This window comes from Mobula birostris, chromosome 22, assembly GCF_030028105.1.
Source record: "Mobula birostris isolate sMobBir1 chromosome 22, sMobBir1.hap1, whole genome shotgun sequence".
NCBI lineage: Eukaryota > Metazoa > Chordata > Chondrichthyes > Myliobatiformes > Myliobatidae > Mobula > Mobula birostris.
In genome coordinates this window covers 53184030-53200874 of record NC_092391.1, presented here as the reverse complement: position 1 = coordinate 53200874, position 16845 = coordinate 53184030, and the positions used below count along the sequence as shown (strand labels likewise).

The 16845-nt window shown below is 47.4% G+C and overlaps 1 protein-coding gene across 11 annotated transcripts in view; it reads left to right on the top strand.

Moving 5' to 3' along the window:
- Positions 1-16845, top strand: part of rimbp2b (RIMS binding protein 2b) — a 190325-nt gene that overhangs the window by 101713 nt on the left and 71767 nt on the right. For 8 of the 11 annotated variants that reach the window (XM_072240778.1, XM_072240777.1, XM_072240779.1 and 5 more), the window contains 3 exons: positions 6351-6552; positions 13805-13956; positions 16385-16464. In XM_072240778.1, the coding sequence (XP_072096879.1) occupies positions 6351-6552; positions 13805-13956; positions 16385-16464 (434 nt within the window). The remainder of the gene's footprint in view (positions 1-6350; positions 6553-13804; positions 13957-16384; positions 16465-16845) is intronic. The other 3 variants (XM_072240780.1, XM_072240781.1, XM_072240774.1) reach the window with 1 other exon arrangement.

Below are 16845 nucleotides of genomic sequence, written 5' to 3'. Positions count from 1 at the left end.
TGTCCACCAACCTCAAAGAGCTGCCAACAACACACTGCATCGATGGAGACCTGGAAAGATGCATTACTTACCAAGGAAGCGTGGGAAAAGAGCTGGGCTGCTGGTTAGATTGAAGCTGAGGGGCTTCAGGGTCCCTATGCCCACCATCCTACTAGCTAATGTGCAAGCCATAGAGAACAAGGTGGATGATCTTAAAGGGAGACTCACCTACTGCAGGGAGATGCAGAACTGCTGTATATTCTGTTTCACCGAGACCTGGCTCTCCCCTGCCACCCCCGACTGTGCCATCTGACCAGAGAGATTTTTGATCCATCAGATGGACGGCACGGCATCTTTGGTGTCTGCGTGGTGCTTGGACACAGTGGCACTGACAAGCTCCTGCAGCCCGGACCTGGAACTCTTGTCGGTGAAGTGTCGTCCCTACTATCTGCCACGGGAATTCACCTCGGTCATACTGACAACAGTCTATGTTCCCCCCACCCCCCAGGCAGACGTTGAGTGTGCTCTGAACGTATGTCAACATCAGTGAACTTGAGACCAGGTATCCGGAGGCTTTGCTCATTACAGCCAGGGACTTTAACCAGGCCAACCTCAGAAAGGCGCTGCCAAAGTTATACCAACATGTCTCCTGCCCCACTAGAGGCCCGAATATACTTGACCACCGCTACACAGCAGTCAAGGATGCCTACCGTTCTGTCCCACGACCTCACTTCGGAAAATCGGACCATCAGGCCGTACTCCTCCTCCCGGCTTACAAACAGAAACTGAAGCAGGAGGTCGCGGTGTCAAAAGTAGCATTGCGTTGGACGGAGGAAACGGATGAGGTCCTCCGTGACTGCTTTGAATCAGTGGACTGGTTAGTAGTCAAGGACTTGGCAGCTAACCTCAATGAGTATGCCTCAGCTGTCAAGGACTTTATTTGGAAATGCACGGAGGACTGTGTGTCTCGCAAGACGATCCGCGTATTCCCTAACCAGAAACCTTGGATGAGTTATGAGGTCAAGTCCCTTTTGAAGGCTGGAGCTGTGGCTTTTAGGTCCGGGGATACCAGTCGCTACACGGAATCCAGGCATGATCTCTGGAAAGCCATTAAGGGCGCCAAGAGGCAATATTGAGCCAAGTTGGAAGCCCAGGCTAACCAGGGGGATGCCAGTAGACTATGGCAGGGTCTAAATGAGATCACTGGGCGCAAAGAAAAGACTGGGAATATAAATAACTGTGGCGCTTCTCTTCCTGATGAACTTAACATACTCTACGTAAGATTCGAACAGAAGAGGAGCGTCCCGCTCCCCCCCCGCCGAAGAACTGGACCTGGTGGCATCGAGATTCATCGTCACCGAGGAGGACATTAGAAGGGCCTTCCTGAAGATAAATCCAAGGAAGGCGACGGGCCCAGATGGCGTCCCAGGACGGGTTCTCCGGGCCTGTGCAAGCGAGCTAGCTGGAGTGTTTGCTGACAGCTTCAACTGCTCCTTGCTTCAGTCTAAGATCCCCTCATGTTTTAAGAAGGCAACGATAATCCTGGTGCCGAAGAAGAGCAAGGTGGCATGCCTGAATGACTATCGACCTGTGGCTCTGACATCAATTGCTATGAAGTGCTTCAAGAGATTGGTTATGGCACACATCAACCACAGCCTACCAGTCAACCTCGACGCTTTGCAATTCACCTACCGGAGCAACAGGTCAATGGCAGATGCCATATTTATGGCCCTACATTCCTCCTTAGAACACCTGGAGAATAAAGACGCATAAAGACTACAGCTCTGCCTTTAATACCATCATTCCAAATAAACTGATTCCTAAGCTCCGGAACCTGGGTCTTAGCACTCAGATCTGCAGCTGGATCTTCAACTTCCTCACAGACAGGACCCAGGCTGTAAAAATAGGGGACATGCTCTCCTCTACAATCACTCTGAGCACCGGTGCCCCACAAGGCTGTGTACTCAGCCCCCTGCTGTACTCACTGTACACCCATGATTGTGTAGCCAAGTTTCCATCAAACTCAATACATAAGTTTGCTGATGACACCACAATTGTAGGCCGTATCCTGGGTAATGATGAGTTTGAGTACAGAGAGGAACTTAAGAACCTAGTGGCGTGGTGCTAAGACAATAACCTATCCCTCAACGTCAGCAAGACGAAGGAATTGGTTGTTGATTTCAGAAGGAGTAGCGGACTGCACGACCCCACCTACATCAGTGGTGCGCAAGTGGAACAGGTCAAAAGCTTTAAGTTCCCTGGAGTCAATATCACAAATGACCTGACTTGATCCAACCAAGCAGACTCCACTGCCAAGAAGGCCCACCAGCGCCTTTACTTCCTGAGAAAGCTGAAGAAATTTGGCCTGCACCCTAAAACCCTCACTAATTTTTATAGATGCACTGTAGAAAGCATTCTTCTTGGGTGCATCACAACCTGGTATGGAAGTGGTCCTGTCCAAGACTGGAAGAAGCTGCAGAAGATCATGAACACAGCCCAGCACATCACACAAACCAGTCTTCCGTCCTTGGACTCATTTTACACCGCACGCTGTCGGAGCAGTGCTGCCAGGATAATCAAGGACACGACCCACCCAGCCAACACACTTTTCGTCCCTCTTCCCTCCGGGAGAAGGCTCAGGAGCTTGAAGACTCGTACGGCCAGATTTGGGAACGGCTTCTTTCCAACTGTGATAAAACTGCTGAACAGATCCTGACGCGGATCTGGGCCGTACCCTCCAAATATCCGGACCTGCCTCTCGGTTTTTTTGCACTACCTTACTTTTTCTTTTCTATTTTCTATTTATGATTTATAATTTAAATTTTTATTATATTTACTATCGATCTGTACTCCAGGGAGCGCGAAGTGCAGAATCAAATATCACTGTGATGATTGTACACTCTAGTATCAATTGTTTGGCGACAATAAAGTAAAGTAAATACTTAATCGGTTTGTCTGCTATTACTTTGTCCCCCACTACTACCTCTACTGCATCATTTTCCAGCAGTCCGATATCCACTCTAACCTCACTTTTACTCTTTATATATCTGATAAAACACTTGGTATCCTCTTTGAGATTATTAGCTAGCTTACCTTCATATTCCAACTTTTCCCTCCTTAAAGCTTTTTTAGTTGCCTTTTGGTGGTTTCTAAAAGCTTCCAACTTCCCACTAATTTTTGCTCTATTACAATTATATGCCCTCTCTTTTGCTTTTATGTTGGCTTTGAATTCCCCCATGACTATCGTAACATTGTGATCCACAATTGTGTCATCGTGCCTCATCTTTGGGATGTATCTATCATGTGCCTTCTGATTTGCTCCTAGAAATTCCAGCCATTGCTGCTCTGCCATCATCCCTGCTGATGTCCCCTTCCAATCAACTTTGGCCAACTCCTTTCTCATGCCTCTGTAATCCCCTTTACTCCACTGTAATACTGATACATCTGACTTTAGCTTCTCCCTCTCAAACTGCAGGGTGAATTCTATCATATTATGATCTCTGTCTCCCAAGGGTTCCTTTACCTTAAGCTCCCTAATCAAATCTGGTTAATTACACAACACCCAGTCCGGAATAGCTGATCCCCTAGTGGGCTCAACCACAAACTGCTCTAAGCTATAGGCATTCTACAAACTCTCTCTCGGGATCCAAAAGCAGTACCAATCTGATTTTCCCAATCTACCTGCATATTGAAATCCCCCATGACTATTTTGTAACATTGCCCTTTTGATATGCAGTTTCTGTCTCTCTTTGTAATTTGTAGCCCACATCCTGGCTACTGTTTGGAGGCCTCTACATAACTCCCATCAGGGTTTTTTTTACCCTTGTAGTTTCTTGAGTCTACCCACAAGGATTCTACATCTTCTGATCCTATGCCACCTCTCTCTAATGATTTGATTTCATTTTTTACCAACAGAGCCACATCAAGCCCTCTGCCTACCTGCCTCCTCTTTCAATACAATGTGTATCCTTGGATGTTAAGCTCCCAACTACAATCTTTTTTCAGCCACAACTCAGTAATGCCCACAACCTCATACCTGCCAATCTCTAACCATGCTACAAGATCATCGACCTTATTCCATACACTGTGTGCATTGAAATATAACATCTTCAGTCCTATCGTTGTCACTCTTCACAATTTTGTCCCCCTGTTACAATGCAACTCATCCCACTGACTGCAATTTCACCCTATCATCTGCCTGTCCTTCCTTTCAGTCTCACTACACACTACCTCTGCTTGTCAACCAACTGCCCCATCCTCAGTCCTATCACTCCAGTTCCCTTCCCCCTGCCAAGTTAGTTTAAACCCTCCTTAAAAGTTCTGGCAAACCTGCCCGCAAGGATATTGGTCCCCCTCAGGTTCAGGTGTAACCTGTCTCTTTTCTACAGGTCGCACTTTCTCTAGAAGAGATACCAATGATCCAGAAATCTGAAACCCTGCCCCCTACACCAGTTCCTCAGCCACGCCATCACCTGCCAAATCACCCTCTTCTTGCCCTCACTGGCATGTGGCACATGTAGCAATCTAGAGATTACTACCCTGGAGGTCCTGTTTCAGCTCCCTAAAATCTCTCGTCGGGACCCTCCTCCCTTTACCTACCTACGTCATTGGTGCCAATAAGTACCAAGACTTCTGGCTTGTCACCCTCCCCCTTTATAATGTTATGGACCCAATCTGAGATGTCTCAACATACCATCCAGATGTCTCCTCAGAATCTCCTGTCTACACCACTAACTATGGAATCCCCTATCACTACTGCACTCCTCCACTCTCCCCTCCCCTTCTGAGCCACAGAGAGCCGGTCGCTGTGGCTTCCCCCTGATGGACACCCCCCTCCCCAACAGTATGTAAAGTGGTGTACCTATTAATGAGGAATAGTCGCTGGGTTACTCTGCACTGGCTGCCTTTTTCCCCTCCTTCTCCTGACGGTCACCCAGTTACCTGCCTCCTGCAATCTAGGGGTGACTGCCTCCCTGTAGCTCCTATCTGTCACCTCCTCGTTCTCCTGTGTGAGCCGAAGGTCATCGAGCTGCAGCTCCAGTTCCTTAACACGGTCTCAAAGGAGCTGCAGCTCGGTGCACCTGGTGCAGATGAGGTTATCTGCATGGCTGGAGTTCTCCCAGGCTTCCCACATCTCACACACGGAACAAAACACCGACCCTGCAGCCATCCTCACTGCACTAACAGACGAAGAAGGAGAAATTTACCAGATATTTACTTCACCCAAGCCTGTTCTTGCCGAAGCCCGCTGAGCCAAAATCTGCCAACTCTAACACTGGGCTATTGAGGGCTGTGTATACGTGGTACTGAGGGCCATGTATACGCGGCGTCAAGAGCTGTGTATGCATGGTATTGAGTGCTGTGTATATGCGGTACAGAGGGTTGCGTGTGCAGTTCTGAGGGTTGTGTATATATGCTATCAAGTGCTGTGTGCACGCAATACTGAGGTCTGTATATATGTGGTACTGAGTGCTTTTTATATGTGGTATTGGGGGCTGTATCAACACAGCACTGAGGGTACAGGTATCAAGGGTTGTGTGTGCATGGCATTGGGAGCTGCGTATACGCAGTATTGTGGGCTATGTGTGCGTGATACTGGGGGTTATGTGTGTGTGATACTGAGTCCTCTGTGTGTGTGTGTGGTACCAAGGACTGTGTATATGCAGTTTGGGGGATGGGGTGTGTACCTGGGGCTGTGTGTGCATGGTACTGAGAAATGTGTATATGCAGTACAAGGGACAGTGTGTGTACCAGGGGCTGTGTGTGTGGTACTGAGGACTGTGATAACACATTATGGGGGACAGTGTGTGTACCTGGGGCTGTGTGCAAACAGCACTGAGGATGGTGCGTGTACCGGGGCTGTGTGTGTGTGGTACTGAGGACCGTGTATACACAGTTCAGGGGATGGTGTGTGTATGGGGGCTGTGTGTGTGTGGTACTGAGGACTGTGTATACACAGTACTGGGGATGGTGTATGTGCTGGGGGCTGTATGTGGTACTGAGGACTGTGTATATGCAGTACGGGGATGATGTATGTGCAGGGGGCTCTGTGTGTGTGTGGTACTGAGGACTGTGTATATGCAGTACTGGGGATGGTGTATGTGCCAGGGCCTATGTGTGTGTGTGTATGTGGTACTGAGGACTGTGTATACACAGTACTGGGGATGGTGTGTGTGCCGGGGGCTGTGTGTGGTACTGAGGACTGTGTATATGCAGTACGGGGATAGTGTATGTGCAGGGGGCTCTGTGTGTGCAGTGGGGGCTGTGTGCACACAGTACTGAGGGTGGTGCGTGTACCGGGGGCTGTGTGTGTGTGCGATACTGGGGGCTGTGTGCACACAGTACTGAGGGTGGTGCGTGTCTCTCCGCAGGCCAAGGTGTGGGAGCTGGAGCGACAATGCCAGGCACAGAGCGAACAGTTCCACCAGCTGTCCCACGAGCTGCAGACGTTCCGACAGAGCGCCAGTAACATTGACCTGCTGAATAAACCCATCCTCCCGTGGGCCAGCACTGACCCAGGCAGCAAGTTACCCACCCAGCTGAAGAATGGAGTGTCCAACCCTCTCCCCAAAGGTAGGATCTTCTCACTCCTGTCTGGTCGTACTCTCCTCACGCCATCCGGGGCAGCCCACGGACAGGCCTCTCTCTGATGCCATGGTAGGGAGTGGTCCCCTGGGCCGGAGGCCCAAGCTGATGCCGGGGGGTGGGGGCTGTTGCTCGTCGAAAGCCACTTCCCTGCGGGAGGTGGGCACTGCCCCCTGTAAGGAGCATTGCAGTCCCTCTCACTAATTGCCATTTAGCTGATAATGTCACGGTGCTGGGAGAGTTTAAATCTAGCGCAAGATTCTGGCAAGATGGCGGTGTGCTCGAATGCAGTGGCATCTCGTGGGTCAAACAAAGGTGCACTTTTTAAAATGTGTTTCTAATAATCATAAGACTATACTGGACTCCAAGAACAATGAGTACAGCAGGTCTGCACATCAGTGATCAGTTCATTGTTCAGAGCAGCCGGCTGAGATGTTGAAGGAGCCAACGGATGAGTCAGAGAAGGAGAAGCCAGAGGTTGGGTCACAGAAGGAGAAGATGGTCGTCGGGACGGAGAAGGTGAAGCTGGAGGTCAGGTTGGAGAAGGAAAAGCCAGTGGTCAGGTCAGAGAAGGAGAAGATGGTGGTCAGGTCAGAGAAGGAGAAGATGATTGTCGGGCCGGGGAAGGAGTAGTTGATGGTCGGGCTGGAGAAGGTGAAGCTGGAGGTCAGGTCAGAGAAGGAGAAGATGGTGGTCACGATGGAGAAGGAGAAGGTGAAGCTGGAGAAGGAGAAGTCGGCAGTCGAGTCAAAGAAGGAGAAGATGGTGATCAGGTCGGAGAAGGATAAGCTGGCGGAAAGGTCGAAGAGAATTGAGAGGAGTTGACCTGGGTGCAGACCGTGTTGTTGCCTGATACTCGAAGACATCGGAGTTGGTGTGCAGTGTAAATGAGTGACCGTCTTGGATGTTTCTCTTGTGATCTCAAGACCCTGTTGAACATTGATAACGTAAGATGCTACAGGCCTGCTTCCCTTGCTTGATGGGGAGACAGGCGATGAGGCAGCAGCGTGACCTTGGTTGTAGTGAGGACTAGGCCTCAAGCCGCGGGTTTGCCTGCTGCTGCAGTCCAGATGAGGCAGTGTAACGTGAAGTCCATGCTCGGCTGGGGGCTGGCCTCTCCTGTAAGTGCTGCCCTCATGTGTTCGACCGTGGAATGACAGGCTAGATTGCTGGGGGCTGTACCATCAATTTGCATGTCGCTCAGGGACTTGGACTTTACATGTGTTTTCTTGCATGACGATGTGTGTGTGTGTTTTTCTCTCTTGCTAGTCTGAATGTATATTATGCACCTTGGCCTCAGAGGAACACTGTCTTGTTCGACTGTGCCCAAGTATGGTTTGAATAATAATTAAACTTGATTTGATTTGAGAAAACATCATGGGTTCTCTTTTCACTCTCTGGGTTGCCATTGGCTGGGGTTGTGATCAATGCCATGGAAACAGTAAACAATGGAGGTGTGCTGCAGTAAGAGGGCCCAGGTGCACATTTTGGCTAAGTATTTGCTACTGTATGTATGATTAGTGGCTGTTTTGTTCTGCCACTTTGGGTGCTCAGTTTAGATAAGTATTTGTAACTGAGGTTTAATTTGAAGGGTTTACTGAATATTAAGTGTCTGTCTTGTCCTGACAATTCGAGTGCTCAGTTTAGGTGAGTATTTGTAACTAAGTGTAAATTGAAGGCTTCAAAGTTCAAAGTAAATTTTTATTATCAAAGCACATATATGTCACCATATACAACCCCGAGATACTGCACTCATACGACAACATTTCATGTGGATGTGCTCAATGGTTGAAAGGGATTTACCCGTGATGTACTAGCCAAATCCATTACCTCTTGTAGGATTTTCTCCTCAAAGGCATTAGTGTTTACTGAACGTTTAGGTAAGTACTTGTAACTGAGTTTAACTTGAAGAGTTTATGAATGTTTAGAGTCTGTCTTGTCCTGACAATTGAAGTGCTCAGTTTAGGTAAGTATTTGTAACCAAGTGTAACTTGAAGGGTTTACTGAATGTTTAGTGTCTGTCTTGTCCTGTAAATAAATAGTTAACCTACTTACCAGTAATGAGTGTCTTCTGTCCCCACTGACCGAACCCACAAACCTCATTTCACACAACAGGGGGTGTAGGGTAGGGGAAGCACAAATATCATCATGGGATATTGCTGTGCACATTGACAGCCACATTTTACTCATTTTATTAAAATATCTAAGATCCCGAGCAGTCTTGTTAAGGTTAATATCAAACATTGATCTTATCATGAGACTCGGGAGCCAGGGACCACGTTTTAAAAAATTAGAATCACAGTCAGGAATAATATCATGGGCATATGTTGTCAGATTTGATTTTTTGCAGCAGCAGTATATTGCAATACATACAGTAATAATTTTTTTAACTAAATTACGGCAAGAAGTATATATAAAAATTAAGTTAAATATGTAGTGCATAAAGAGACCTCACCAAAACAAAGGATAAATGCCAAAGGTTCTGAAGTAACAAAGGGAAAATAATTTTTCAAATATTGTCCCTACGTTTCACCAGAACCAGCTTACAAGGACATATGTACAGAAAAGGGCCAGTAACATCATGAAGGATCCCACCCACCCTGCTCAGTGACTGTTTGTCCCACTCCCATCAGGGAAGAGGCTATGTAGCATCCACACCAGGACCACCAGATGGAAGGGGAAGGGGTGAGCAGTTTCAAGTACTTGGGTGTCAACATCCCTGAGGAATTATCTGGGGCCAAGATATTGATGCAATTACAAAGACTTTCCCCAAATAGTAAGGCTGATCAACACCTCCACCCACTAACCCACCCCTCCACACCCTGAACCACACTACGTGTCACGCAGAACAGATTCAGGCCCCAACAGTCAAAAACTTGCATGTCATATTCAACCAAAGAACATCTCACAAATAACTTATTCGGAAATGATCCCCGGCAGATTACCTGAGGTGTCATTGTGTTGACTTTAAAACACTGATCAAGCCCAGCAACGAGCTCACAAAACGGAGAACACAGTCTCTTCATAAAATGGCAGTCTTCACCTTCTCCCTCATGGCAAGAACGAAGAAATTGGTCTGTCTGCTTCCAATGTCTTTGATTCATTCAAATTCACTGATTTGCAGGCTGCAGTTCTTCCTGGCCAACACTTACCTTTTCCTAATCCAAAGAAATTTATCTTGGATTCACTATCCTCCTCTAATTCTATTGACTACTCATAGGACTGCCATGGACCCCCAGCAGGTGTGCGATACTTAGATTATACAAAGGTAAAGGTACCATTTACTTACTGAATTCATACACTCTGCATATAAATAACTTTTTCTCTGAATAACTAAACCATCATCCTCTTCCTTTTGCTCAGACTTCAACCTTGCACCCTCTAAGGTGATACACATTAAACAGTACCATTATTAGCATCCATAAAAATAGTATTAAGCAGCATGCAATACTATCCTCACCCATGGATGCATTTGAACATTTGATCTCCAATTCCAAAACTTGATTCCAAGAGTCTGAGTCATGCAATATGCCATTTGCACTATTAGCATGACTTAATAAGTTTTGTACATTTAGTCCATTGATGAATTATCTCCTTTGCCTCCTCCACGTGTCCAGTCTGCAGTCAAATGAGGAATTGGTGACAACCTGGTAATGTAGTCCCACAAATATCAATCCATATCAGTTCATTGGATTGAAAGGTTCTCCTTTGCCAGCTTCTCCACTGCTGGTTGAGGCAAAGTTCATCCTCCGATAGTCAAATCTAAAGTCATGCAGCAACATCATGGCTTTCCAAAGGACACTGTTCCCATCCCTTGGTATAACTCCTTGCTGTTGTTGCTATACAATATGTCTGTCCCACCAATACATATTGTTGAAAAAACTCATTAGTTACAGATAGAATAGATAATGACAATTCTCATTAGTACAATGCAGAAGTTTCTGTCTTGTCATCTCTTCTGGACAAGCCTAGTGGTTTTCCCCTTTTATGGCAACTTGATAAATCTGTCCATTTGCTGGTACCATTCATAACTGTAGCATGTGCTGGCAGGTTACTTAAGAATATCAGAGCCTTCTCATGATATTTAGCCATACATAAGACTTTCCTTTACCATCATCACATGTACCCAGTACTCCCTTGGTTAGCATAAGACTTCCAATGTGACACAAGGGCACTTTTCCACAACACTTTGTGGTATGTCATCAAGTTGTAATGAATTTCCACCAATCATGGTGAGCAACCAACTAGTATATGTAGCACAGATCTCAGCTGTATGTGTTCCCTCAGGCACAAGGTCTATGCGGTCAATTATCAAGTTCATGGTTTCTTGAAGGGGCTTCAGAAACTTAACTGAATTCAGAGTTATCTCTGATGCACTCTGACCAATTTGATTTGTCTGTATCTGATTCTGATGATCTTAGACCTTAAGACCATAAGACGAAGGAGCAGAAGTCGGCCATTCAGCCCATCAAGTCTGCTCCGCCATTTTATCATGAGCTGATCCATTCTCCCATTTACTCCCACTCCCCCGCCTTCTCACCATAACCTTTGATGCCCTGACTACTCAGATACCTATCAACCTCTGCCTTAAATATACCCAATGACTTGGCCTCCACTGCTGCCTGTGGCAACAAATTCCATAGATTCACCACCCTCTGACTAAAAAAAATTTCTTCACCTTTCTGTTCTGAATGGGCGCCCTTCAATCCTTAAGTTATGCCCTCTCGTACTAGATTCCCCCATCATGGGAAACAACTTTGCCACATCCACTCTGTCCATGCCTTTCAACATTCGAGATGTTTCTATGAGGTCTCCCCTCATTCTTCTAAACTCCAAGGAATACAGTCCAAGAGCGGACAAACGTTCCTCATACGTTAACCCTCTCATTCCCGGAATCATTCTAGTGAATCTTCTCTGTACCCCCTCCAACGTCAGCACATCCTTTCTTAAATAAAGAGACCAAAACTGCCCACAGTACTCCAAATGAGGTCTCACCAGTGCCTTATAGAGCCTCAACATCACATCCCTGCTCCTATACTCTATTCTTCTCCAGTAAGATCTTACATTTTCTGCTGATGGGACTATATCTGGTTTTCTAACTGCTGTATCTAAAGTACTGATCATTCCAAACCTTGATGCATAGCATGCTTCCACTAATTCCAATAGTTCTCTCTTTTTCTATTTTTGACCAACTTAAACTCACTTGTGCATAGTTGTCTCCCAACAAGCGGTCCCCTTGTAGACAAGCACCATTCAGCCCCATTATTTCAGTTAGATTAAAAACTACCTGCACTTGCAGATACATTGGTTCCAAAGTGACAAATTCTCCTGTATCTCCTAACACTGACCCTACCCGTTTGTGTTACGCTGGGTTTCACTACTCTTGGACTCTGGTGTAGTTCCAGCTACTTGAGGTCATGGGGTAGTCAATTTTACACTATTCTCATCATATCTAATTAAACCTGTAACACACATGTGTAATTTCTGCTCTTATTCCCAGTTTCAAGTTTCAGTCAGAAATCATTTTAGGTCCATATTTTCTCTCTGTTTTCCAGCCCATCCAATCCAGGCTCCCGATTGTCTTTGGTCCCAAACCATCCATGTTTTTTCTCTTTCTCCCCACCCGATTTCATTTCAGGATCGGGGAGGCAGGAACCAACATGTTTTTTTCCTTTTCTTGACAAAATGCCCCTGATTCTCAGAATCAGAGAACGGAACATTTCCTGCTTGGTCAAATCTGCCGCCATCTACTAGGAACAGCTGTCCCAATCTCAAATCTTCCATATCAGGATTACTATGCACCTCGATTGTCAAGACTCCAAAATTGGGACCGTCGTGTACATCAGTTGTTACATGCCCATGGTGATAACTTTCCTGTTTCTGTCCCACCAATTTCAGCTGGTTATTATTATCACATCACCAACTTCAGCACGATCTGCAAACTTCCTATTCATGCCAGACTACACTTGCATCCACGTCATCAATACATGTCACATGCTACAAAGATCCTAGGCAACCCCCAGTGGGACATCACTGGGGAAACTTTTCTAATCCTTCGACTATTGAAAGGCCTACATAGAATGGCTGTGGAGAAGAAGTCTTCCATTGGGGCGGGAAGAGGGATCTGAAATCACGGCCTCAGACTAGAAGGATGTCCATTTAGAACAGAGGTGAGTAAGGGTGGTCAATCTGTGGAATTCATTGCCATGGCCATTATCAATACTCTTCAAGGGTCCCATGGTTCAATTTAATATCGGGGAATGTATACAGTATACAACCTGAAATTCTTACTCTACACAGACATCCACCAAACAGAGAAAAGAACCCCAAAGAATGAATGACAGGAAAATGTTAACCCCCTCCCTCCACTCCCGCACACAAGCATCAACCTCCCCCTTCCCCACCCCACACTTGTTCCAGCAGGAAGTATCAGCCCCTCCCCATCACCCATCAAACAATAATAAGCCCCCAGAGACCACGATCTGCAGACCATCAAAAACCACTATCCTTCCCAACAGTTCATCATCCCACAGGCTCGCTGTCTCTCACTAACAAGGGAGAGAGAGGTATTGCTCCTGCCACGGCAAGGAATCGGGTCGTCCTCAGGACCACACCAGGCCGCACCCCGAAGGCGCACGTCTTCCAGGCTGCTGCTGGAGATATCGAAAATGCTGGGCTGCTCGCCGAGCTCCGAGAGAGCGAGGACCCACTGCCGTGAAGAGCTGCAGTTTGAGTGCAGCTGTAGATTACGGACTCTGACAGGACTCCAGCAACCTCAATAAAGGAAAGAAGAGACATTAAATAGAAGATTGTCTTCCTGGCATCAGGGGTCACATAACCAGGACTGTGATATGCACCAGCTGGCGCGAGGCCCAGTGGTTAAGGCGTTGGACTAGTGATCTGAAGGTCGCGAGTTCGAGCCTCAGCTGAGGCAGCGTGTTGTGTCCTTGAGCAAGACACTTAACCACACATTGCTCCTGCACGTTTATATCCCAGCGGCAGCGGTTGGTGCAGTATGGACAGGACAAGACAAGCTGCTCGTACGACCATCCACCACCTGATCCCATGGCTTTGAGTGACCCAGATCAGGGGTGGGGAGGCTAAGCAAGTGCTACACTCTGTACCATTCTGCCACCCAGCTACATTATCTGTATGAAAAGTGCTCTATGCATAAAGTTATTGTGGTTATTGTTGCATCCAGGTGTGTTGAAGAACCAACCTCTCTCTACTCTCCTTCCAGGTAATGAAATCCCTTCTGGTCACCAATCAGTGATCTGCGAGTACATCAGACCTATTCCGATGTCTGGCGTGAAGCCAGAGCTCCTCTCTGTGAAACCTACACTCCTCCCTCGATGTACAGCCGGCAGTGCAGGCCAAGACCAGCTCTCTGAGGTCAGTCACTCTGCAGAGTTTGGGTCAAGTGGTGAGACTGTCCGTGAAGAGATTGACTCCTGGTGCTGCACACCCGTCCCCTCCAGGCGCCTCACCCCAGTTGGTTTTTACTTTATTTAGAGATACAGCCCCCTTCTGGCCCAACAAGCCATGCTGCCCAGCAACCTGCTGATTTAACACTAGCCTAATCGCAGGACAATTTACAATGACTGATTAACCTACTAACTGATACATCTTTAGACTGTGGGAGGAAACTGGAGCACCCAGAGGAAACCATCGTGCAAATTCCTTACAGACGTCGCTAGAATTGAACTCCAAACCCCGGAACGCCCCAGGCAGTGATGGTGGCGCCCTGAACATCTAATTCTCAGCTGCTTATTGTTGTCTGCCTGGTGCACTCTGGGAATTGGAACCCTGCTGAGCCTGCTGGTCATGCGATGCGTTAACCAGGGTAGTGTCAACATCAAAAATCCCTCTGCTGCTTTCCACACTGGTCAGCTGTCCTTTCCTCCCAACCTCCATCACGGACTGTTCAGCCTCCGGATCGGGTGAGGGGGATCGAAGGGTACAGGGTCAGTGCCGGAGTGAGGTGCTGAGGTTAGTCATCAACTCACGATCAGGCACAAGGGCTTTTGCCAGTCAGGGAATTGAGTTTAAGGGCCATGAAGTAACGTTGTAGTTCTGGTTAGACCCACACTTGGAGCATTGTGTTCAGCTCTGGTCGCCTCATTATAGGAAGGATTATGATTATGAGAACACTCAGTCCTCTTCTATTGTCATTTAGAAATGCATACAAGCATTAAGAAATGTTACAATGTTTCTCCGGAGTGATATCACAGGAAACAGGACAGACCAAAGACTAACAGTGACAGAACCACATAATTATAACATATAGTTACAGCAGTGCAAAGCAATACCATAATTTGATGAAGAACAAGCCATGGGCACAGTAAAAATAGTCTCAAAGTCCCCGAGTCGATCGACTCCCGAGTCCCCGATAGCAGGCGGCAAAAGGGAGAAACTCCCTGCCATAAACCTCCAGGCACTGTCAACTTGCCGATGCCTTGGAAGCAGCCGACCACAGCCGACACTGAGTCTGTCTGCCTGAAAACTTCAAGCTTCCGACCAGCCCCTCCGATACAGCCTCCCGAGCGCCATCCTCTGCCGAGCGCCTTCAACCTCCCCCTGGCCGATGAAACACGCAAAGCCGAGGATTTCGAGGCCTTCTGCTCCGGAGATTCCGGTTACCACACAGTACCAGTGGCAGCAAAGCGGGCATTTCAGAAATTTTCCAGATGTTCCTCCGTACTCTCACGTCCACCTCCATCAAATCAGAATTGTGCACGGTCCCCTACCTGACAGATTACAGATAACATTCACCGGAGAGGCCGCGCGCACTGCGTCACGCTGCCATCTTCTCCCCCCTCCTGGGAGGATGTGGAAGTTTTGGAGAGGGTGCAGAGGCATAGTAGCATAGTGGTTAACATACACTTTCAGTGCCAGCAGTCTCCGATCAGGGTTCAATTCCTGCTGCTGTCGGTAAGGAGATTCTCCCTATGACTGCGTGGGTTTCCTCTTGGTGCCACGGTTTCCTCCCACATTCTAAAGACACACAGGTTTGGATTAGTGAGTTGTGGACATGCTATGTTGGCCCTGGAAGAGTAGTGACACTTGCCGGCTGCTCCTCCCAGCACCTCCACGGGCTGAGTTGTCCGTTGACACAAACAACACATTTCATTGTATGTTTTGATGTTTTTATTTTTGCTCATTTGATATGTCTTTTCATGACCATGACTGTTCTCGGCAAATTGGTTTGTCATTGCCTTCTTCATGCCTTAAGAGTAGAGGTGGAGTGAGTGAGGGCTTTTCTCTTTGGAACAAAGGAGGATGAAGGGTGACTTGATAGAGGTGTACTAGACGATGAGAGGCATTGATAGTGTGGACAGCCAGAGGCTTTTTCCCAGGGCAGAAATGGCTAATACAAGGGGGCAAAATTTTAAGGTGATTAGAAGAAAGTTTAGGGGGATGTCAAAGGTAAGTTTTTACACAGAGAGTGGTGGGGTGCGAAGTGCATTGCTGGGGTGATGGTAGAGGCAGATACATCGGGGACATTTAACAGCCTCTTAGATAGGAACATGGATGATAGAAAAATAAAGGGCTTTGTGGGAGGGAAGGGTTAGATTGAACTTGGAGTAGGTTAAAAGGTCAGCACAACATTGTGAGACAAAGGGCCTGTACTGCACTGTAGAGGAATAGTTCTGCTGAGGGAAGGGAAGGTTTTGGGATCTCGGAAGAATAGTTCTGCTGTGGGAAGAGAAAAGTTTGGGGATCTCAGTAGAACGGTTCCACCATGGGAAGGGAAGGGAAGGCTTGAGGGTCTCGTTTTTGTCAGCTGGAACTGAATTTGTTTCCGTCTGTTCTCTGACAGCAGATGGACGTTGAACTCGACAGTGGCAATCCCAAAATGAAGTACACTGGGAAGGTCCGTCTGTGCATCGCCCGCTACAGGTAAACTGTGAAACTGCTACCTTCACTGTCTGAGGAGTGAGTGAGAGAGAGAGAGAGTGTGTGTGTGTGTGTGTGTGTGTGTGTGTGTGTGTATGTGTGTGTGTGTGTATGTGTGTGTGTGTGTGAATGTGTGTGTGCGTGTGTATGTGTGTGAATACACAGTATATACAAAGTTGTATGATCACACATTCTCCCTATGAGCAGTGAACTCAGTTCCCCTCTCTGTGTCTGCAGGCACAGTTTGGTGGGTCAGTTTGCCGTTGCAGAGGGGGTGGTGGGTGAACTATTTGATGGTTGAGTGAATGGGGGGGGCGCGGGTTAGGTTACAAAGGGTGGGGGGAGGGGAGTGGAGGGTTTGGCCTGAGCCGGCACCGTCTTGGT